This window comes from Sus scrofa, chromosome 9, assembly GCF_054392235.1.
Source record: "Sus scrofa isolate SSC_HxYL_T2T_F1_AM1 chromosome 9, Sscrofa_HxYL_maternal_Yorkshire_Landrace_v2.0, whole genome shotgun sequence".
NCBI lineage: Eukaryota > Metazoa > Chordata > Mammalia > Artiodactyla > Suidae > Sus > Sus scrofa.
Window position 1 is genome coordinate 115,357,458 of NC_139391.1, and position 18,895 is coordinate 115,376,352.

General features: G+C 36.8%; 2 protein-coding genes across 8 annotated transcripts in view; both read right to left on the bottom strand.

Moving 5' to 3' along the window:
• CNTNAP2 (contactin associated protein 2) overlaps window positions 1-18,895 on the bottom strand; it is a 2,042,838-nt gene that overhangs the window by 811,416 nt on the left and 1,212,527 nt on the right. The gene's annotated exons all lie outside the window — the stretch shown is intronic.
• LOC146400103 (uncharacterized) overlaps window positions 12,938-18,895 on the bottom strand; it is a 59,974-nt gene continuing 54,016 nt past the window's right edge. Inside the window, exons 2-3 of the mRNA XM_084977538.1 lie at window positions 17,079-17,411; window positions 12,938-13,134 (exon numbers count right to left, since the gene is read on the bottom strand). Of these exons, the coding sequence (XP_084833664.1) occupies window positions 13,085-13,134; window positions 17,079-17,411 (383 nt within the window). The 3' untranslated portion in view covers window positions 12,938-13,084. The remainder of the gene's footprint in view (window positions 13,135-17,078; window positions 17,412-18,895) is intronic.

An 18,895-nucleotide genomic window follows, 5' to 3' on the forward strand; every position in this document is an offset into this window, starting at 1 on the left:
CCATCTCTAAGATATATTGCTGGGGGAAGAAAGTAAGATGTATAGATCTGTATTTATAATATGCCTCCATTTGTTTTAAATGACGATTGCTGTGGTTGTGGTATGAATAGTGAAGTGAATATGATGGTACATAAAGATCAGAAATCTTCCACTGGCAGAAGTCAGAAAAAGAAAGATCCATACAGCATGATCTCATTTATGTGTGGAATCTAAAAACACTGAACTCATAGAACCTGGGAGTAGACTGGTGGCTGCCGGGGGCAGGTGTGGAGGCAAGGTCATAGTTAATAGGTGAATGTGGTCAAAAATTACAAATTACCTAGTTATAAAATGACCAAGTTCTGGGAATCAAATGTATATTACTGTGAAGATAGGTAACAGTACTGTATTGTATTCTTGAAAGATGCCAATAGTGTAGATCTTAAAAGTTTTCTCCACACTCCAAAAAATAAGTAAGTAAAAATAAAAAAGTAACTATGTGAGGCGATGGATGTGTTAATTAACCTCACTGTGGTGATTCTCTCACACTATACATGTACACCAAGTCAACGTGTGGTACACCTTAAACTCACACCTTGTCAAATACCAACTAAATCCCAAGACATTTTGGAAGGGAGGGATTTTTGCCACTCCAAGGATCTCTCATCCTTTCTCCACCCTGCTCTCAGCCCCATGAGGCAGATTCATGGAGAATCTTAAACTCTCTGACTTCTCATTGGGTTTAACCAATGGGAAACCATGGCAGATGTTTGGGGGGAGGGAGAAATGTTCGGTCAGAGTATTTATTACCCTGGTTCTCTCCTTGTGAGGTTGCCTCAGTCTGTCCATGTCCTTCAGCTGAAGGTCACAATTCCTCTCATGTTTGCCCCTTGTTACACCGTACTTCTGAGTTCTCCAAGGTCCCTTCCTGCATCCCTCTGGGCCCAGCAGTGCTGCCAGGACTGGTGCTGCTAGTCCTGGGCTATTCCTACATTATCCCCTTGTAGTTCCCTATATCCCTTGTAATTAACCATTTGTAAATAATATTTCCTTGAATTATCTTACATCGGTCAGCTCTTTCTTCTTGGCACTGTGATATAAGTAGAAAGGTAGAAATATATATATATATATATATATATATAATTACATTGTCATAATTACATTAAAATGTACATACATACATATACATAAAGACAGACTTAAGTATTCTTGTATGTGACTAGGAGATTTCTGAAAGAAATATATCAGATTCTATAATAGTGGTTTCCTTGAACAGGATCCAATGTGAGGGAAAGGACCAGGTTTGGACCACCCTCATAGTGATGCAACTAGAACAGGAGAACTTACACAGGTTTCTGCCACATCTGTAGGCATGTGCTCTGAATCCTGTCTCCTCTGGCTTTTTCAGGGACATAACACATTGAATCACTACTTTCTCCAGAATCATCAACTTTTCCCTCTCCTGAATCACTCCCCTTAGTACACGGCCATTCATCTCACCTAAAACAAATCAACAAAACTCTCCTTTTGACTCCAAACCCTCCTCCAGTTCCTGACTGGATTTATTTATCTGATCCATTTATCTGATTCCTTTAACAGCAAAACTTCTTAAAGATTTGTTTAAGCAAGTTCTTTCCATTTCAATCAGCTTCAACTTAGAATCCACTCTCATCTGTCCACAAGACTCCTTTTGTCAAAGTTACACACACTCCCCATTTCCGAGCCTGCAGATGTATTTGAACTCATAATATTGGTCTGAGCTGAACTCTGTTTCCTGCCCCCATCCCCCACCTTAATGCCCTGACTCTCTAGTGCTGGGGTTCTTCTTAGGGATCAGTGCTTGGTTCTGTCTGTCTAGGATGTCCCCAAACCTGCATCTCTGGTTCAGAGCTCAGACCTGTGCATCTAACTGGCTCCTTGACATACCTATCCACTTGGGTGTATCAGAGGCATCACAACATTAGCCAGATCAGACATATCTTTTGATTTTACTCCTAATTTTCTTACCCCGTTCCTCTTCCCCATTCTGTTCTCTCTCATCTCAGTTACTTGGTACCATCGTTGAACCCTTCACTCACATTGAAAACTGAAAGTTATTCTTCACAGCCCTCTTTCTATCCTTTCTACACCAATCAGTAACAAAGCGTCATGAATTAAACTTCAGAAACTTGTCTCAAATCCATCCACACTTGTGTCTCTATGTAGATTGCCTGTTTCCTTACTCATCTGCCTCCATCTGTTCCTGCCTTGCTTGAATTCATTGTCAACAAAATGACTTTAATAGCGTGTCGCCCTACCACTTAAAATCCCTTGATGGATCCTCATTTCACTTTTGAGAAACGTGAGCTCCTGTACGTTTCTGCAGGATGGAAATCCTACCTCTGCTGCATCTCATCTCATGTTCTTCTTCTTTTCCCCATGTCCTAGTGAAACCTGCCTTCCTCCTATTTCTCCACTGGGTCATGGTCTTTTCTTAGTGCATTTACACGCACACTGGTTTTTTTTTTTTTTTTCCTAATGCAACCTTTTCCTCAAGTTCATATAAAAAAATTCCTTTTATTTCTTTTTGTTCTCATCTTAAATATAATTTTTCAAAGTGGTCTCTTCTGACTTTCCTATCTGAAGTGGTCACACCCTCATCTCCACTTTTTTTTTTTTTTGGCTTTCTTTTTCATCTATCGAAGTTTCTAATTATATACCTTTTGGTTTCTTTTTTTGTTGCCAGACTTCTCCATTGAACAGTACTTTCCATGATGGTAGAAACTATGCCTGTTTGTTTACCACTCTTTAACCATTGCCTAGATTTCTGTATTGAGTAGGTGTCCAGTAGATAATCACTGACTATATACTGAGTGAGCATCAATCAGTTTGACCAGTTGGAAATGACTTTAAGAACCATTTTGCTAGTACATGAATGCATAGCAATAGTAAATGTCTTAGGCAGCTGCATTTTAAGTGAGCTTTGTATTATCTGCTCTATTTCTCTGATGCATATCATAAACCATTATACCATTATACAATAAGTCAATTTGTCTGGCCAATGATTTTAGATTTTAGATAATTTCCACATCTACCAGAGTGTTATTTCATTTATAGATGAAGAAAACACATTTAACCTAAACTCTTTAATCTGAAAAATTAGTGAAGTCTTTATGTGTTGATATAACTACTGAAATAGCAGGACCAAACTTAGCGAAACCCACCAGTTAAGCAAAGATAGTATGTTGACAAGTTAATATACAAAAAAATACCAGAAGAATGATAAAATAATAGTTAACACAAAAAAGAAGCCCCATAAATTTACAGGTTTCTTTTATTAAAGAAGGAGTAATAGCATGAATAACTTTTATAAGATACTATAAAATTGTATTGTTATTAAATTAGGATGAATAAATATTTGAAAGAAAGTGATATTATTAATAAAGTTTCCATGGCTTTATTACACAACCATTTTACAATTTACACTTCCAAAGGCATACTAGCAGGCATCATTTTTTTAATAACTGATGTAAGTTTAACACATTAGACAAATTTACACAAAAATAATTATATTATTTGAAAGGCAATATCTTTTTAAATTGGTTTTGCAATTCTTATAACCTAGGAACCAAACTGAAAACATTCCCTTAGATAAGCATCATTGCATTCTGATCTCTCAAACATTCACTAATGAGGAACATTTAAAGTGTCCTGTTTCAGTGATTAGTTTTAAAAAGTAGCGTAGATGTTGAACCAGTATTCTAAAAAATAGCTTCTAATAGCCTACATAGACTGTAGTCACTTAAAGAAAAATTCTCCCAAGGCAGAAACGTATAATTAATAGATTCTTGTTTTCTAGATATCTACATAGCAATGTTTTCACTTAAGCTACACTCACACACACACACACACACACACACACACACACACACAAAGCTAGATATGATTAACTTTTTAAAGATGTCTATTCAATGGTGACCTTGTAATCAGGAGATCCAATAAGGTTTGCCCCTTCCCTCTCACCAAATAATAAAAACAGTAACCAGTTAAGAATTGAATCAAGGAAAAGATTCCATTATCCCATAATTTGTTAAATGAAGACACTCATGACTCTGGAACAGAACTGCCCATGGCTTTCTTAAGACAAGGAGACATTTAGCCCAAGACTTTGAAAACCAGGACTGACCCTGTCAAGCCAGAGAATCTGATAAATTTTAAAATGAAACAGCAAAGCAAAAAAGATTAGAGTCTGCTCAAACACTGGTAATAAATCCATTGCTTTACGCTTGAGTTGAGCAATTTGTGCACCATGTAGACATGTTCTAAATTTTTTAAAAAGTCAGCAGTCTAGAAATGAACTTAAATCTCCTTACAAGAATAAACTATTCATGTATGTACAATCTCTAGGAGGGACTACTAATATTTAAAAGAGCTGTGGACAGCAGAAAATCACAAATGAAATACATATAAAGAATTATAATTAAGCCTCTTTGCCATGCAGTTTGTTATGCAATCTCAGCTATATGTTATTTCTACTCTGCTAATAATGGTGAAGATATTTTAACTTTTGTTTCTGACATTAAGTTAATAACCTGCTAAATTTATGATGCTATGAAATTATCATAGTACATGTGTGTATTTTTTGGATTTTTTTTTTAATTCTAAAATTCCTATCTTTATTTCTGGGCTGTAAGAAAATTCAAACAATTGAAATAGAGTGGTAAAAGTTTAGATGTAGAAAGAATTGTTGAATTCCTTGTTTAGTCTTTTTATTTTACAGATGAACTAAAAACTGGAAATTCAGTGAAATTAAGTAGGTCCAGTATCACAGAGCACATTTGTGACATATTCAGGTCTTGGGCATAGATGTTTTGTCTGGTTCTTTTTAAATGCTACGTAGTTGTCTGAAGTTAAAATAGAGAATCATAGCTGCAAACTAGAGGTCTTTGGGAAGCACATAATTAACAAATAATTCTTACCTCCTCCAAAACAAACAATCAAATAAATAGAATATGTATTTATTGTCTTTAAACAGTTGGAGGGTCTGGACACAGTCTCTCCAATGTCTGGTTCTATCACTTTTTTTTTTTTAACAATGGATCCAAGTAGATATACTATATTTATGCATATTTTTAGGATTAGTACAAGGAAGAAATTGAAATGAATATTTCCGACATTTTTATAGCTGATTCAAAACAAATAATATAGTAAACAACTTGAACAATTGCTCTGGTTTTGTTATTACCCTCACTGTTTTTTTTTTGTTGTTGTTCTTTTTTTTTTCTTTTCTTTTCTTTTCTTTTTTCTTTTTTTTTGTCTTTTCAGAGCTGCACCCATGGCATAAGTAGGTTCCCAGGCTAGGGGTAGAATCGGAGCTACAGTTGCCAGCCTACGCCACAGCCACAGCAAAGCCAGATCCAAGCCGTGTCTTCGACCTACACCACAGCTCACGGCAACATCGGATCCTTAACCCACTGAGCAAGGCCAGGGATCAAAACTGCAACCTCACGGTTCCTAGTCAGATTCGTTTCTGTTGTGCCACAACAGGAACTCCTACCCTCACTGTTTAACTTACTATTTTTTTTTTTTTTTTTCCCTGGAAAACACGTTAGTCTCTTTGGAAGAAGTGTTTGTTATAAATTGAGCTGGTTAGAAATCTCTATTAGAGGCAGTTTGTGACATATTGTTTGCAAAAAGGCTGTATGTAGATTTTTGGCTCTCTAAGGAATAAAGAGAAGAGATCTACGCTAATGGAAATGGAAGATTTGGAAAATATTTGAGAGGAAGCAGACAATCACCCTTTAGGAGGACAGAGGATACTGGATTAAAAGTCTCATGACATAGGGCTTTGTTTTACCCTGCAATTATTTTACCATACCTCAACTAGAGTCTAAATATCTTTAGGCTGGCTTTCTCTGTAAGACCGGGTTCAGCTCCTGAGACATATTAGGCCTTCAATAAATGCATTTTGATGAATTACTGAATCAAAGAAAGTAATGTAAGAAGCTTCTCATCTATTACAAATATTCCAGCACAGAAAGAATCAAAGAACTTTCAGGTTGTAAAAAGTTAAAAAAATAAATCTGTTCTTAACACTTCCTTCAGAGAGGCACATAATTCTGGGCAAACATACGAAACAGCTTTCCAAAGGTCTCACAGCTTGTTATTGCCAGAAATAAAATTCACAGATTAATATCCTCAATCCTTGTCTTCTAGTGTTCACACTTGTTTCTTTTCTTCTAAAAAAAAGAGGATTCCAGTGCAAATCTGATCTCATAAATGCCAATAATTGTGGAGATGGTTTGCACACTGGTTCTTTCATCATAGTTCACTATCTTGTTTGAGTAAAGATTGAACATAACCTATTTAACAAGGTGTCAATTCAAATAAAATATATATATATATATATATATATATATATATATTTACTATACTTAGCACTTTCAAAGCAAACTTTTTCATTACAGTTACTTCTCCCCTTGAATATTTACTAGAAAACAGTCTCCACTTGATTACCCACTATTATCACCGTTCATGTTAACTCTCGGCTAAGTAAGAATACAGAAATAAATCATTTCAAATTTATTCTCATTTAATAACTTTCACTCCTCTATAGAAATTCTGGGTAGCATGCTGTTGAACAACTATTTCATTAATTTGACTATGTTCCAACATAAACTGCTAAAGATTCTATTTGTCTTTGCATGGAATTGAATATATTGTTTTCTTTAGGGCTCTATTTGAGAATTTATGTTTTAACCTAAATGTGAAACTGGCAGTATAGGTAAACAGATTAACATTATTAGGGGCTGGAGAATTAAATGCTTTCCAAAGAAGATGTCTCTTAGTTTCACCGAAGAAAAGAGAAGTGGGCAATTTTTTATGTCTGGTTTATAAATGGAAAGAATACTTGCTCAGTGCCTTTTATGCTCCATGTAGTGTATAAAGCACTGGGGACCCTAAGGGAATAAGGTAACACCAACACACTGTAGTAGGTAGGCAGTATTGCTGAGGCATGGACAGGATGCTCTGGAGGATACACGGTGATTGTGCACATGATGCTGTGGTGGAGGTGGGATAGTTAATTATTATGGAAACTCTTTGGAAATGGGGCTTGAGCTGTCTGCAGGATGAAGAAGAATTAAGAATCTAAGGAGGCACACTCCTGAAGCTGAAAATGGTTGGGCAGGGATAGGTAGGAAGGCAGTGAATCCCACATGTCAGGAACCTATCATCGCTGGGAATTTAAGAGAAAAACTGGGAAAGGTAAGGAAGTATTTTAATAATTTTTATATGAGACTGGAGTTCCTGTTGTGGCGCAGTAGTTAACGAATCCGACTAGGAACCATGAGGTTGCAGGTTCGGTCCCTGCCCTTGCTCAGTGGGTTAACGATCCGGCATTGCCGTGAGCTGTGGTGTAGGTTGCAGACGCGGCTCGGATCCCATGTTGCTGTGGCTCTGGCGTAGGCCGGTGGCTACAGCTCCGATTCGACCCCTAGCCTGGGAACCTCCATATGCCGCGGAAGCGGCCCAAGAAATAGCAAAAAGACAAAATAATAATAATAATAATAATTTCTATATGAGACTAATACATTAAATGTTGGATAGATGTTACATTGTTCACATTCCTAGAGGTTAACTCTACCTTTACTGACATGCTGCCACTTCCTAATTCAACACTCAATCTCTATTTCTAGTTTTAAGTTAAGAAATCAAGATTGCACAAATAATTTGATACCAGGGCTATAATCACTGTTCTATGATAGATGTCACAGAGTTATTTATAACAACATAAACATTATAAAGTTATTGTTATGAACTCATGATTTTGCTAATTTCAGTTCACTAGAAATAGAAAAATAGAGAGTAAGACAAAAAATAAGTCATTCACAAATGACCAATGTATAAGTCAGATTTAGAGCCAGAAAGAACCCTCACTCAACTGTTAACAGTATAGGGTGAATAGGTGGAAATACGGAGACATTCACAATTTTTTCAAACCCAGAATAATTAAATTTCAGAATACCCCAAAGCTGAACACTTTCAAGAAAATAATTCATCTCAAATTAAATAATTTTAAAGAAAAGTAATAACAATGAAAATCTGTTTCATTAGCAGGCACTTGACTTTATAAATTGTCATGAAATGATCTGGCATGCTTAATTTTAATTACAAACAGCTCATTTCTGCAGACTTATTGTGTTATCTGATTGTCCGGTAGGAAAATTGATAGGCTATAATTTCATCTGGCTAGAGGTTCTTGATCCTACTTTTTCTAAATTATTACAGCATTATCATGTATGTTGAAAGAGTTGTCTTTCTCAGTATTTAAGATAATTAATAACCCATGAGTATTTAGAGGCCCATGCCTCAGTAGCAAAAGTGTATTCTCAAACCTAATTATTCAAGCCTCAACTTGAGTTCACTACCAAGCATTTCATTTAAAATAGCTTTTTTAGTGATGATTTTTTCATCACTGCTGAAACATAGACTTCCTTTTCAAATGGAATAACAAGCTTCCAATGTGTATGTCTATATTTAGAAAGCAAGTGAAGGTCTTTAACATGTCCCATCCATGTACAACTAGGAATTCACTTTTGGTGTGTCATGACTAAGACTAGCCAGGGATGCATCACCATAACAGAAATTCTTCCCTATTTCCTCATGAAAAACAGTAAACATTCTGCTCCAAAGTAATAACTCAATGTATTTAGCCAAGCAATTTATCAAGTTCAGAAAGTAAAATCTCTGTTTGACTGTCCTAACCAGATATAGAACACTGAGGTCAAAATTCAATTTCAAAAAAAAAAAAAAATTATATTTCACAGCGCCGTAATGCACCCACCTGCCCCGGATGCATAAGCCAGGTAGGATTTCATGGCTAATGCAGATGAAAGCCTTCCAAATAACCTATTTCCTCTTAGGTGTAACTCACATAGGGAATGAAATTGCAAAAAGAAAGACAAAAAACCTCTATGAACATAATGAAAGCATTGGTTCTTCTCTAAAGGGGCAAATCTGACTAAGCACATTCAAAGCCCTATTTCAAAAAATTAACTTCAAAATTAAAGTTGGTTTAAGGAAAAAAAAAATTAAACCATATTGTAAAGCAAAAGAAAAAAAAGTAAAGTAACTTTTTGGCATGTTTTCAACTTATGCAGTCACAGTGTGGGTGGGAGGCAGGGTGGAAAGGTGTCGTCAGCTCAGTCTGGCCTCAGTGAAGAGTTGCCTTTCCCACACCCCCTGTTGGTGTATAGGTGAAGTGGCAGGGATAATTTACTCAGAGGCACCCTCCTGCTTTAGACGCATAATGCACTTGGGTGGTGTAAGGTAAGACTGCACATGCATTTTTGTTGGGCACATGTAATTGAGTCCTGGCCCCCTCTGTAGAGCATCATTACAGACCTATCTGCCTCACCACAGACCAGTGTACTGAGCACAAAAGATTTTCTAGGGCAGTGTATCAGTTTCCTAGGGCTGCTGTAACAGGTGACTACAAACACACTGGCTTAAAGTAACACACATTTATTAGTTTACAGTTCTGGAGGTCAGAAGTCTAAAATATGTTCACTGAGCTGAACTCCTTTTGGAACTTCTGGGGGAAGAATGCATTTCCTTGCCTTTCTGGCCTCCACATTCCTTGACTTATTTCCTCCACCTGCAAAGTACACTACTTGGGATCTTCTCTCCCCCGATTTTGGCTTCTGTCCTCATGGTCCTTTTATCTTCTCCCAGCTTTAACTCTACTGGCTCCTCTGAAGACATGTGATTACACTGGATCCATCCACATAATCCAGAATAATCCCTCCATCTCAAAACTCTTAATTTATTCACCCTTGCAAAGTTCCTTTGTCATGTAGGGTGACATATTCACATTTATCAGGATGTCATTGTGGGAACCATTATTCTGTCTATCACCAGAATTCTCATGTTTTGAAAGCCCACTTAACACATCATTGATTGAACGTTATAATTCATTTACGCACCTGTTGAATATTGAACAGTGTATCTGATTCCATTTTTGGTTTTATAAATAGTAACAATGGATCATTATCAGGGTTTGTTTTTATTTCTAATTTCATCTCAAATACTCATTTAACCAAATTAAATTACAGACTCTTTGGCTGCGTCTATGACATATGGAAGTTCCAGGGTCAGGGTTCGAACACACACCATAGCAGTGACCCAAACTGCTGCAGTGACAAGGCTGGATTCTTAACTCACTGTGCTACAAGGGAACTCCTTAAACTACAGACTCTTGATGCCTAGGCTCATAGGCAGAAGCAGATGCCCTGCTGTTCAGATGTTGTACTGTAAACATGATAGAACTCTCCAGTGGCTCCTACTTTATGAACTAGCACATCCTTACTCTATGTCTGAGTGTTGCATAAGCACTAACCAATCTCAAGTAAAAACAAACCAATTATATTTATCCATGCCCTCCTCATTGCTGAATGTTAGATAATCAAGACTTACAGAAATATTGAACAAAGATACAAACAATGAACAAAAACGCTCTTTCTTCTCTCAAATAATCCCATCATGATAAATAGAAAATATTCTAGTGGCAGACTATATAGCTTTATATTTTAGGTCATATACATATTCACACACAGGTGATAATGAAACAATAGGACAAGGAGGAATGTCATGAAATAACTCAATCTAGGATGCCACCTGAAAGTTAATATTTACAAAATTTGTAAGTAATAAAAATAAGGTTAAATTGTTTTTAAAATTTGAATCTAGGATTTAGCTCTCTGTATGTCTGCATAATTGGCATTGTTTCTGCTATATTGGGTAACTTCTTTTATTGGAATTTATTGTTATGCTCATTTATTTTACTGTCACATGTTTGATTTTATATATACAAGGCCATGAATATGTATTATTTAATGGTAATGTACCATGAGAATTTTTTTGCTCACAGTGCTACATATGAACAAATAGTGCTAAATCATGAAAATACTAATATTTTAGAATGCTCCAAGGAAGTAATAAACCTGTTATTTCTTTAAAAGGAGTTGGTGGGTTTTTTTTTGGGGGGGGGCTGGTCTTTGGTGGGGTTTTATTGGATTTTTTGTTTGTTTTAGCAGAGCAGAGAATCCTAGTGGACAGGCAAGACAAATTATTTAATGTGTGAAATATTCACGTTCCTATTTAAAGGGTAACATGTCAAATGTGGAACTACCTCCTCTGACTATCCACATTATCTGCAAGAGGAAATCTTAGCAAGGTGCAAAATGCACTAGATATGTGCAGTCTACCTGTAATGATATATTTCTTTCAAAGAGAAATGTGAATGACTGAGTCATCATCTCATACATTCCTTGTCCCCTAAGGATATCTGTGGGTGACACCGTCATCTAGTGTGAGGCATCAACTGTGCAGATTTGCCAAAGTAGTATTTGCTGGCAGCCAACAACAAAACCTGTCTTTTGTCTTGTGCTCAGTCAGTTGCCTGTGATGATTATCCTGTCAGGACAGACTGATCTCTTCATCTTTCAGAAGTGGACTACACAGTATTATCTGAGTAAAATTTACAAGAAAGACAGCCTGTACTTCAAGAGTTGGAGGAACCATGTGCAATAATGCAGTTTCCTAGAGCATATCTATGATGAAAGACATAGATAATAAGGCTTTATATTAAGAAAAATGCTTAAGATTGTAAAAATGGGGGTATGACCAACCAGACAGCTTGAGAGAAAATGAGAAAATAAAATATGATTCACAGAACAAAGGAAACTCTTTTTCTATATCCGAAGGGGCTTGGCATTTTTCTTATTTTTGTCTCTAAATTATTTTTAGGGATTTCAGGCTTGAAATCACAAATATCTTTGCTACTTTATAGCTTTGATTCCTCAATGGCCAACCTATCAGCTTATCATATTAATTCTATCTCTGGTTGATTTTATATACACCTATTTTTCCCCTGTTGTCACTATTTTGAGAACACAGCTTTCAACAGAGCCCAGTTCTAAAAAAGCCCCTAAGGATGTCCTGTCTCAAGCCCAAGAACCTGTATCACATCACTCTCATGATTGCATTATGTTCTATGGCATGATTAACTTTAGGATAACCCAAATGGGCCTAAGGGAATCACCTGACTCCTTTAAAGCAGAGACCTGTTTTCCGCTAGGTGGCAGAAGTGGAAGTCATAGAGATTAAAAGCATAAGATGAACTCAACCTATCAATGCTGGCTTGAGGATGGAGAGAGCTGCATAAGAAGGGTCACAGATGGCCAGAAGGAAAGTAGCCTTGGCTGACATCCAGTGGGGAAACATGGTCCTCAGTGCTTTAGCCACAAAAAACTGAATTTTTCCCACAATCCTGAACGAGCTTAGATGTGTTTCCCCCATCTCCATCCTCAAAGCCTTCAAATAAGAGCCCAGTCCAACCAACCTTGATTGTGGCCTTGTGAGACCCTTAAGTAGAAAACCTAACCAAGTCCACGTGGACTCCTGATCTACAGAAACTGTGAAATAATAAAATTTGGGTTGTTTGAAGCTGTTGAGTTTGTGGTAATTTGTTACACGGCAAGAACAAACTAAGCAAACCAATATATACTCATCAGCTTTGTCTTCGTAAAAAGACAAGATTTGTTTATCTCACAATTTTTGTGTGTGAAAATCTATAAGACTTCTCATGGCTTTGGATTAGACTCAAAGGCTTTATTCTGATTTTAAAACATTCCACTAAATTAAATCAAACTTTCCTATGCTACACATTTTTCACTATTATTTTTTTACTATTCTTATCTGAATGTGTTCCCATAACACACTGTGGAACTTGACCTCTCATTTGTCATACTGTGTTATAATTTGCTATGTATTTATGTGTTGCCCCATTGAAGTGGACACAAATTCCTTAAAAATAGGAATATTTTTTAGAGGTTATTTATTTATATGCTCAGTATCCTTCATGCCCCTAAGCACTGATAGGTCTCAATCCCACTCATGAATGAGCCTTAACCCCACGATGAAGCAAAGCCAGATCCTTACCGTTCTTTGACCACGCCCTGCTCACTCCTGCCACTCTGCCTTTCCCCATGTGCTTTCCTGAGCTGGACTATCCTGTGTTTCTTCCACCATCTCACAATATACATGTTCTTATTTGAGGGAAAAGTTACTTTGAGTTAATGTCACCTGCATTATTGCAAAACAGAATGATAAGATCTGGAAGAAAATAAGAACACCAGCTGTAGCCAGAGAGTCTTTGTAATACTAAAAGATTATAGGCCTTCAAGATTTCTTAACAAGACCATCAATTTCCTGAGTAAAAGAACCACATTTTCTATGTGTTTAGATACCATTAATAGCACTCCTTAGACATAAAAGATATGCTAAATAAGTAGTTGAGTTTCACGAATTTCAGAGAATATAGCAATGGTCACAACTACCCTACTACTTGTTTCTTCGATATTTCTTTGATTCACATTCCCCACCTGTCTTGATTCATCAGATTGAAACTGGGAATAGGAGAGAAAGTGGGAGTGACAGTGCAGTGAAGGCCTGAGAAAGCTGTCTCTCTCCAGGTCATAAGGTTAGAACGTGGAAGACTCCGTATCAAAACAAGTGCTCTGTGACTCTCGAGCCCATGCATCTCATCATCATGCCACACCCTCCTACCCACCCTGACCCCCATCCCACTCTCTAACACTCAACATCAGCATCCTTCATATTCCTACAGAACAGTCAAAGTAGGAGTGGAAAAGTGAGGACATGGCATGAAGTATTTTAAGATAAATTCTGACTTCAAATGCTAGAGATTGAGACTAAAAAAGGATTACATAGACTGTCTTTATTTGAATACACACACACACACACACACACACACAAACAAACGTTCAAACTGTTTCTGTCCAAGTCCTGGATGTATCAGACCCTAATTCCTGAGTAGTTTCAAATATACTTTTTTTTTTAATCTTTTTGTCTTTTCTAGGGCCGTAGCCGTGGCATATGGAGGTTCCCAGGCTAGGGATCTAATCAGAGCTATAGCTGCCAGTCTACACCACAGCCACAGCAACGCAGGATCTGAGCCATGTCTGCGACCTACACCACAGCTCAGGGCAACACTGGATCCTTAACCCACTGAGGGAGGTCAGGGATGGAACCCACGAACTCATGGTTCCTCGTTGGGTTTGTTAACCACTGTGCCATGATGCAAACTCCCAAATACTTTCCTAGATAAGGTATTTTTAATATTAAGTGGTATACATCCTTGACAGAGTGCAATAAGTTCCATTCTATATGGTTCTGCTGTTATCCTAATTTGAACTTTGAGGCTGGTCTTGTAAATCCGGAATGACCTTTAAATAATATCCTTTGTCAATAATTTCAGTATATGTAAAGCCACTCAAAGAATTTTTTTTCTATTGTTTTAAATGGTAATCAATTGTTATTTCCCTAATACATTTTTTTTCCTACTGTGTATACAGCATGGTGCCCCAGTCACACATACATGTATACATTCTTTTTTCTCACATTATCATGCTCCATCTTAGGTGACTAGACATAGTTCTCAGTGCTACCCAGCAGGGTCTCACTGCTAATCCATTCCAAAGGCAATAGTTTGCAGCTATTAACCCCAAGCTCCCAATCCATCCCACTCCCTCCCCCTCCCCCTTGGCAACCACCCATTCCAATCAAAAGTACAAGTTCAAATTAGCGGATGCAAGGGAGTTCCCACTGTGGCACAGTGGGTTAATAATCCAACTGCAGCAGCTGGGTTTGCTGCAGAAGTGCGGGTTTAATCCCCAGCCTGGCACAGTAGGTTAAGGATCTTGATTGCCACAGATGCAATGTAGGTCAGAACAGTGGCTAGGATTCAATCACTGGCCCAGGAAATTCCATATCCCGCAAGTGTGGCCATATTTTTTTTTTTTTTTTTTTTTTTTTTTGCTTTTTAGGGCCGCATCTGTGGCATATGGAGGTTCCAAGGCTAGGAGTTGAATCAGAGCTTTGACCATGGGTCTACACCATAGCTCACGGCAACCCTGGATCCTTAACCCACTGAGCAAGAGCAAGGATCGATCCTGCATCCTCATGGATAACAGTCAGATTCGTTTCTGCTCAGCCACGGCAAGAACTCCCATAAAAAATTTTAAAAATTAAAAATTAAGGGGCTGAAATATTTTTTGCCCTGGTAAATCAGCCTGATACAATATAAATAAAAAGTGACAATGAGAAAGTATTGTAACATACTTAAATGATGAAGAGAAGTTAATGCTAAATTTTGCAAAAGGCAGTTGTGCTTGCTAATTGGACAGGTTATTAAGGATAATTTATGTATGGAACTAGCCTTCAGATTTAGCCTGATATACAGGCTGTAATTACATTTCATGAACTAGATGACAGTAGGGATCAGATCTCCCTTGAATAATGCCTGATTATGAGCACTGGACAAATGCTGCTGAGTGGAGATGGGAGGAGGAAGGAAGGGGAAAGGGGAAAGGGAGGGAAAAAAGAAGGAAGGCAAGGAAGAAGAAAAGCGGAAAGGGAACTAGAAAAGAACAAGAAAAAGGAAAGAGACGGAGGCAGAGAGGAAGAAAGAGGGAGGGAGGAGAAACATTCAAGGGAAGGAGGAACCAGGAAAAGGAAAGGCAGAGAAGGAACAGAAGCTCCTCAGCCTCTTCTGCTCCTCTTCCTGGCATAGGCTGCTCCTCAGCACCAGAAAACATCTGTTCGAAACATGCCCACTTCTTCAGGTCATCCAGCTTCTTATTTACTCAACACTGTTTTCTTCTTGTAAACTTACTGTTAAAAATCCAAATAGGAATGCCCTCCCCAGCCCCCACACCCAAGGAAGAATCCAAGTTACTATCATCCTGGCTTTCCTCGTACCTCTTGCCTCCTGCAAAGTGACCTTTAGACTCGAGTCAGGTCAGGGTTCTCATTTTCTATAGCTGTTGCTTTACTCATCTGTACTCTCCCTGTTAGAATGCGATCTTCTTAAGGAGGTAAATGGTCTAATTCAACTCATATTTATAGAACCTTGCACAAAGCTTGGTTCCTAGGAAGCACCAATAATTCTATAAATTGCCACGTCTAACTCTCACAACTAACCATGTAAATTAGGCACTGTATTCCTCATTTTACAAAAGAGTAAACCTAGGTTCAGATTTTTTAAATGACTTGTCCAATATCATCAGTTTAAGTGAGCCTGAAAATAACTCTTTGGTTCTAAGATCTAAAGTTGAGAGAATGATCCTGAGAATTATGTAAATAACTATAAAAAGCCCTTCAGTGTGTTTTAATTACAATTTTTTTGAGAAATTCTTTCTATATACATACTGTAGGAAAGTTAACATTCATGGTAATTTATGAAAAAGAAACTTAAGATACATCATTATATATTGTTATCTAATATAACTGGCTTATAATATTGGAGCAAAAATAAATTTTTAAAAATTCTATAATTCAGAGTTTTTGCATTTAAATCAGACATATAATTTTACATCAACAAAGGATTCAGGTTTTTTTGCTGTGTTCTTTCATATATCAATTCAATAAATACTTCCTTCCCACATATGCTAAGCATTAACTCTTTAATTTTACTTTAGTTTCATACCTGTTAAAATACTGTCTGACCTTATATATTTCTAAGTAAAACATGGAATTTTCTTTGGTGATTTTTAAGTTTTTTTCAATCTTGGATTTTTGTTTATTTTGCAACATGATTTCTAGTTTAACTGACATATGTATTCATCCAGAGCTATGTAGTCCTCTCATTTAACGCATTGCCATCATTTATACAAGCTTTCCCTTCTTCTATTGAATCAAACAGTATTTTGTGATTGTGATTGTTTTATTTTAGAATGATTATATGGGTCATATATTCCAGTATATAGTTTTATATTTGAGCAAAATCACAAATGCTTGATATTGGCAGGATAGTTTCCCAATAGGCCTATGATTTCTGAGCTTTACCCTCTAACTCCAAGAACACAGCAAAATTTAATTTAAGGATTTAAAATCTAAGCAGGACTGGCGCTGCTTCATCGGGGTGCACTGGATAGTTTATATATGGAAGCCCATTAACCTTCAAGAAGCCTTAGCTTTTCTTCTCCGACACAAGTGAATTGAACGGGATTTTAATAAAAGTCCCGCAGCAGACATACCTGAAGGGTCAGAGCTCACGATAAAGCTGCCAACATTGCAACTTGAAGAAAACATCTTGATGACCTTTAATAACACCAGGTCTGCCAGCGTCATTGTGCAGGATCTATATTTGAAAATCCCATTTGAGAAACCGATCCCCCATTTGAAAGGATCATGGTGTTCAATCTCATTTTTGATGTGCAAGAGTTGACTGCACACCCTGTAGAAACTGGTCTTTTGCATGGTTCTCATGACCTCAGGAAGTACTGTCCTATAGTGATGGGCAGGCATTCTTGTCTTCTCCTTTGACTTTCTGATCACCCATTTCATGAACACTAACTGTCCTACATCTTCTAAAAGTAGAAGAAACATAATGTCACAGAAGTAGATGTGGTTTACCAAAGTTTCTATGCTATACATATTTTCATTTTGATCCTTTAATCTCTTCAAACTTTCATACATTGAATAACCTCTGAAACTGATGATAGACAACAATAATTTCCATACCTATGCATGCACTAGTAGAACAGAAGTACAATTATCACTGTAAATTTTTATCAGGTGTTAATAACTCCCATTTAATAGTGCTTAAAAATACTTTAAAGAATTAGTTTGCTCAAGTTACACCAGTAATAATTAAAAGTGCCAGAATTCACTGTTCTCAGGTCACTCCGTTTAAAAAATTCATAGCATTTGTATTCTTCAAGGTGTATGACTATCTTTCTGGCCTCATCATCTCAGTTTAAGTCAATTTAAATAAGCAAATAGCTCTTTAGAAGCTTGGATAACATTACAGGTAAAAAGAAAAAACTTGATTTAAACTATTTAAAAGCATAGAAATAGAAGAATTATCATCATGAAGTAATTTCAACAATGACAAATCTGACATAGATTTTAGCAAAACAAAACCAAAGACTAAAAAAAACCAAAGCAAAGACTAAAAAAAAAAAAAAAAAACAAAAAACCCCAGACCACTCTTACCTATGAGTGTCAATACAAAAGTCTTAAAATAATATTAAACAGAATTCAATAGCACATTACAAATAATATTAGATCATGAACAAGTGGGGATTCTTCTAGAAATGCAAGACAATTCAATAGTAGGAAGTCTAATGATATGTCACCACATTAATGGAACCAATGAGAGAAAGAATATGATCATCTCCAGGAATGCTGAAAAGAAATTAGGCAAAATTTAATACCAGTTTCTGTTAAAAAAACAAACAAAAAAAAATCCAAAAGACCACTCTATTAAATAGGAATTGTCAAATACCTCTTCAACATGATTTTATGTGAGTATATTTACATCTTTAGAACTATATATTTATTTCTCTCTCTCTCTCTTTTTTTTTTTTTTTGGTCTTTTTGTCTTTTCTAGGGCCACACCCATGGCATATGAGGTTCCCAGGCTAGGGGTCTAATCGGCCTACACCACAGCCACAGCAACACCAGATCAGAGCCGTGTCTGCGACCTATACCACAGCTCATGGCAGTGCTGGATCCTTAACCCATTGAGCGAGGCCAGGGATTGAACCCACAACCTCATGGTTCCTAGTAGGATTCGTTTCCACTGCACCAAGACAGGAACTCCCAATATAAATATCTATGTCTATATTTATATCTATGTCTCCAAAAGCCAGGATGTAGCCAGCATCTATCAGAAAGGACAAACACAGAGATATTCCCACTGGAATAACATGATGCTGCTCACTGTTTTTACTATGATTTAACTCTGTATTGCAGACATATAACAAAAAAAAAAGCAAATAAGGCATACAACTTGAAAAAAAAAGAAATAAAACTACCTCTCTTTGTATGATTATTTCTTTGAAAAACT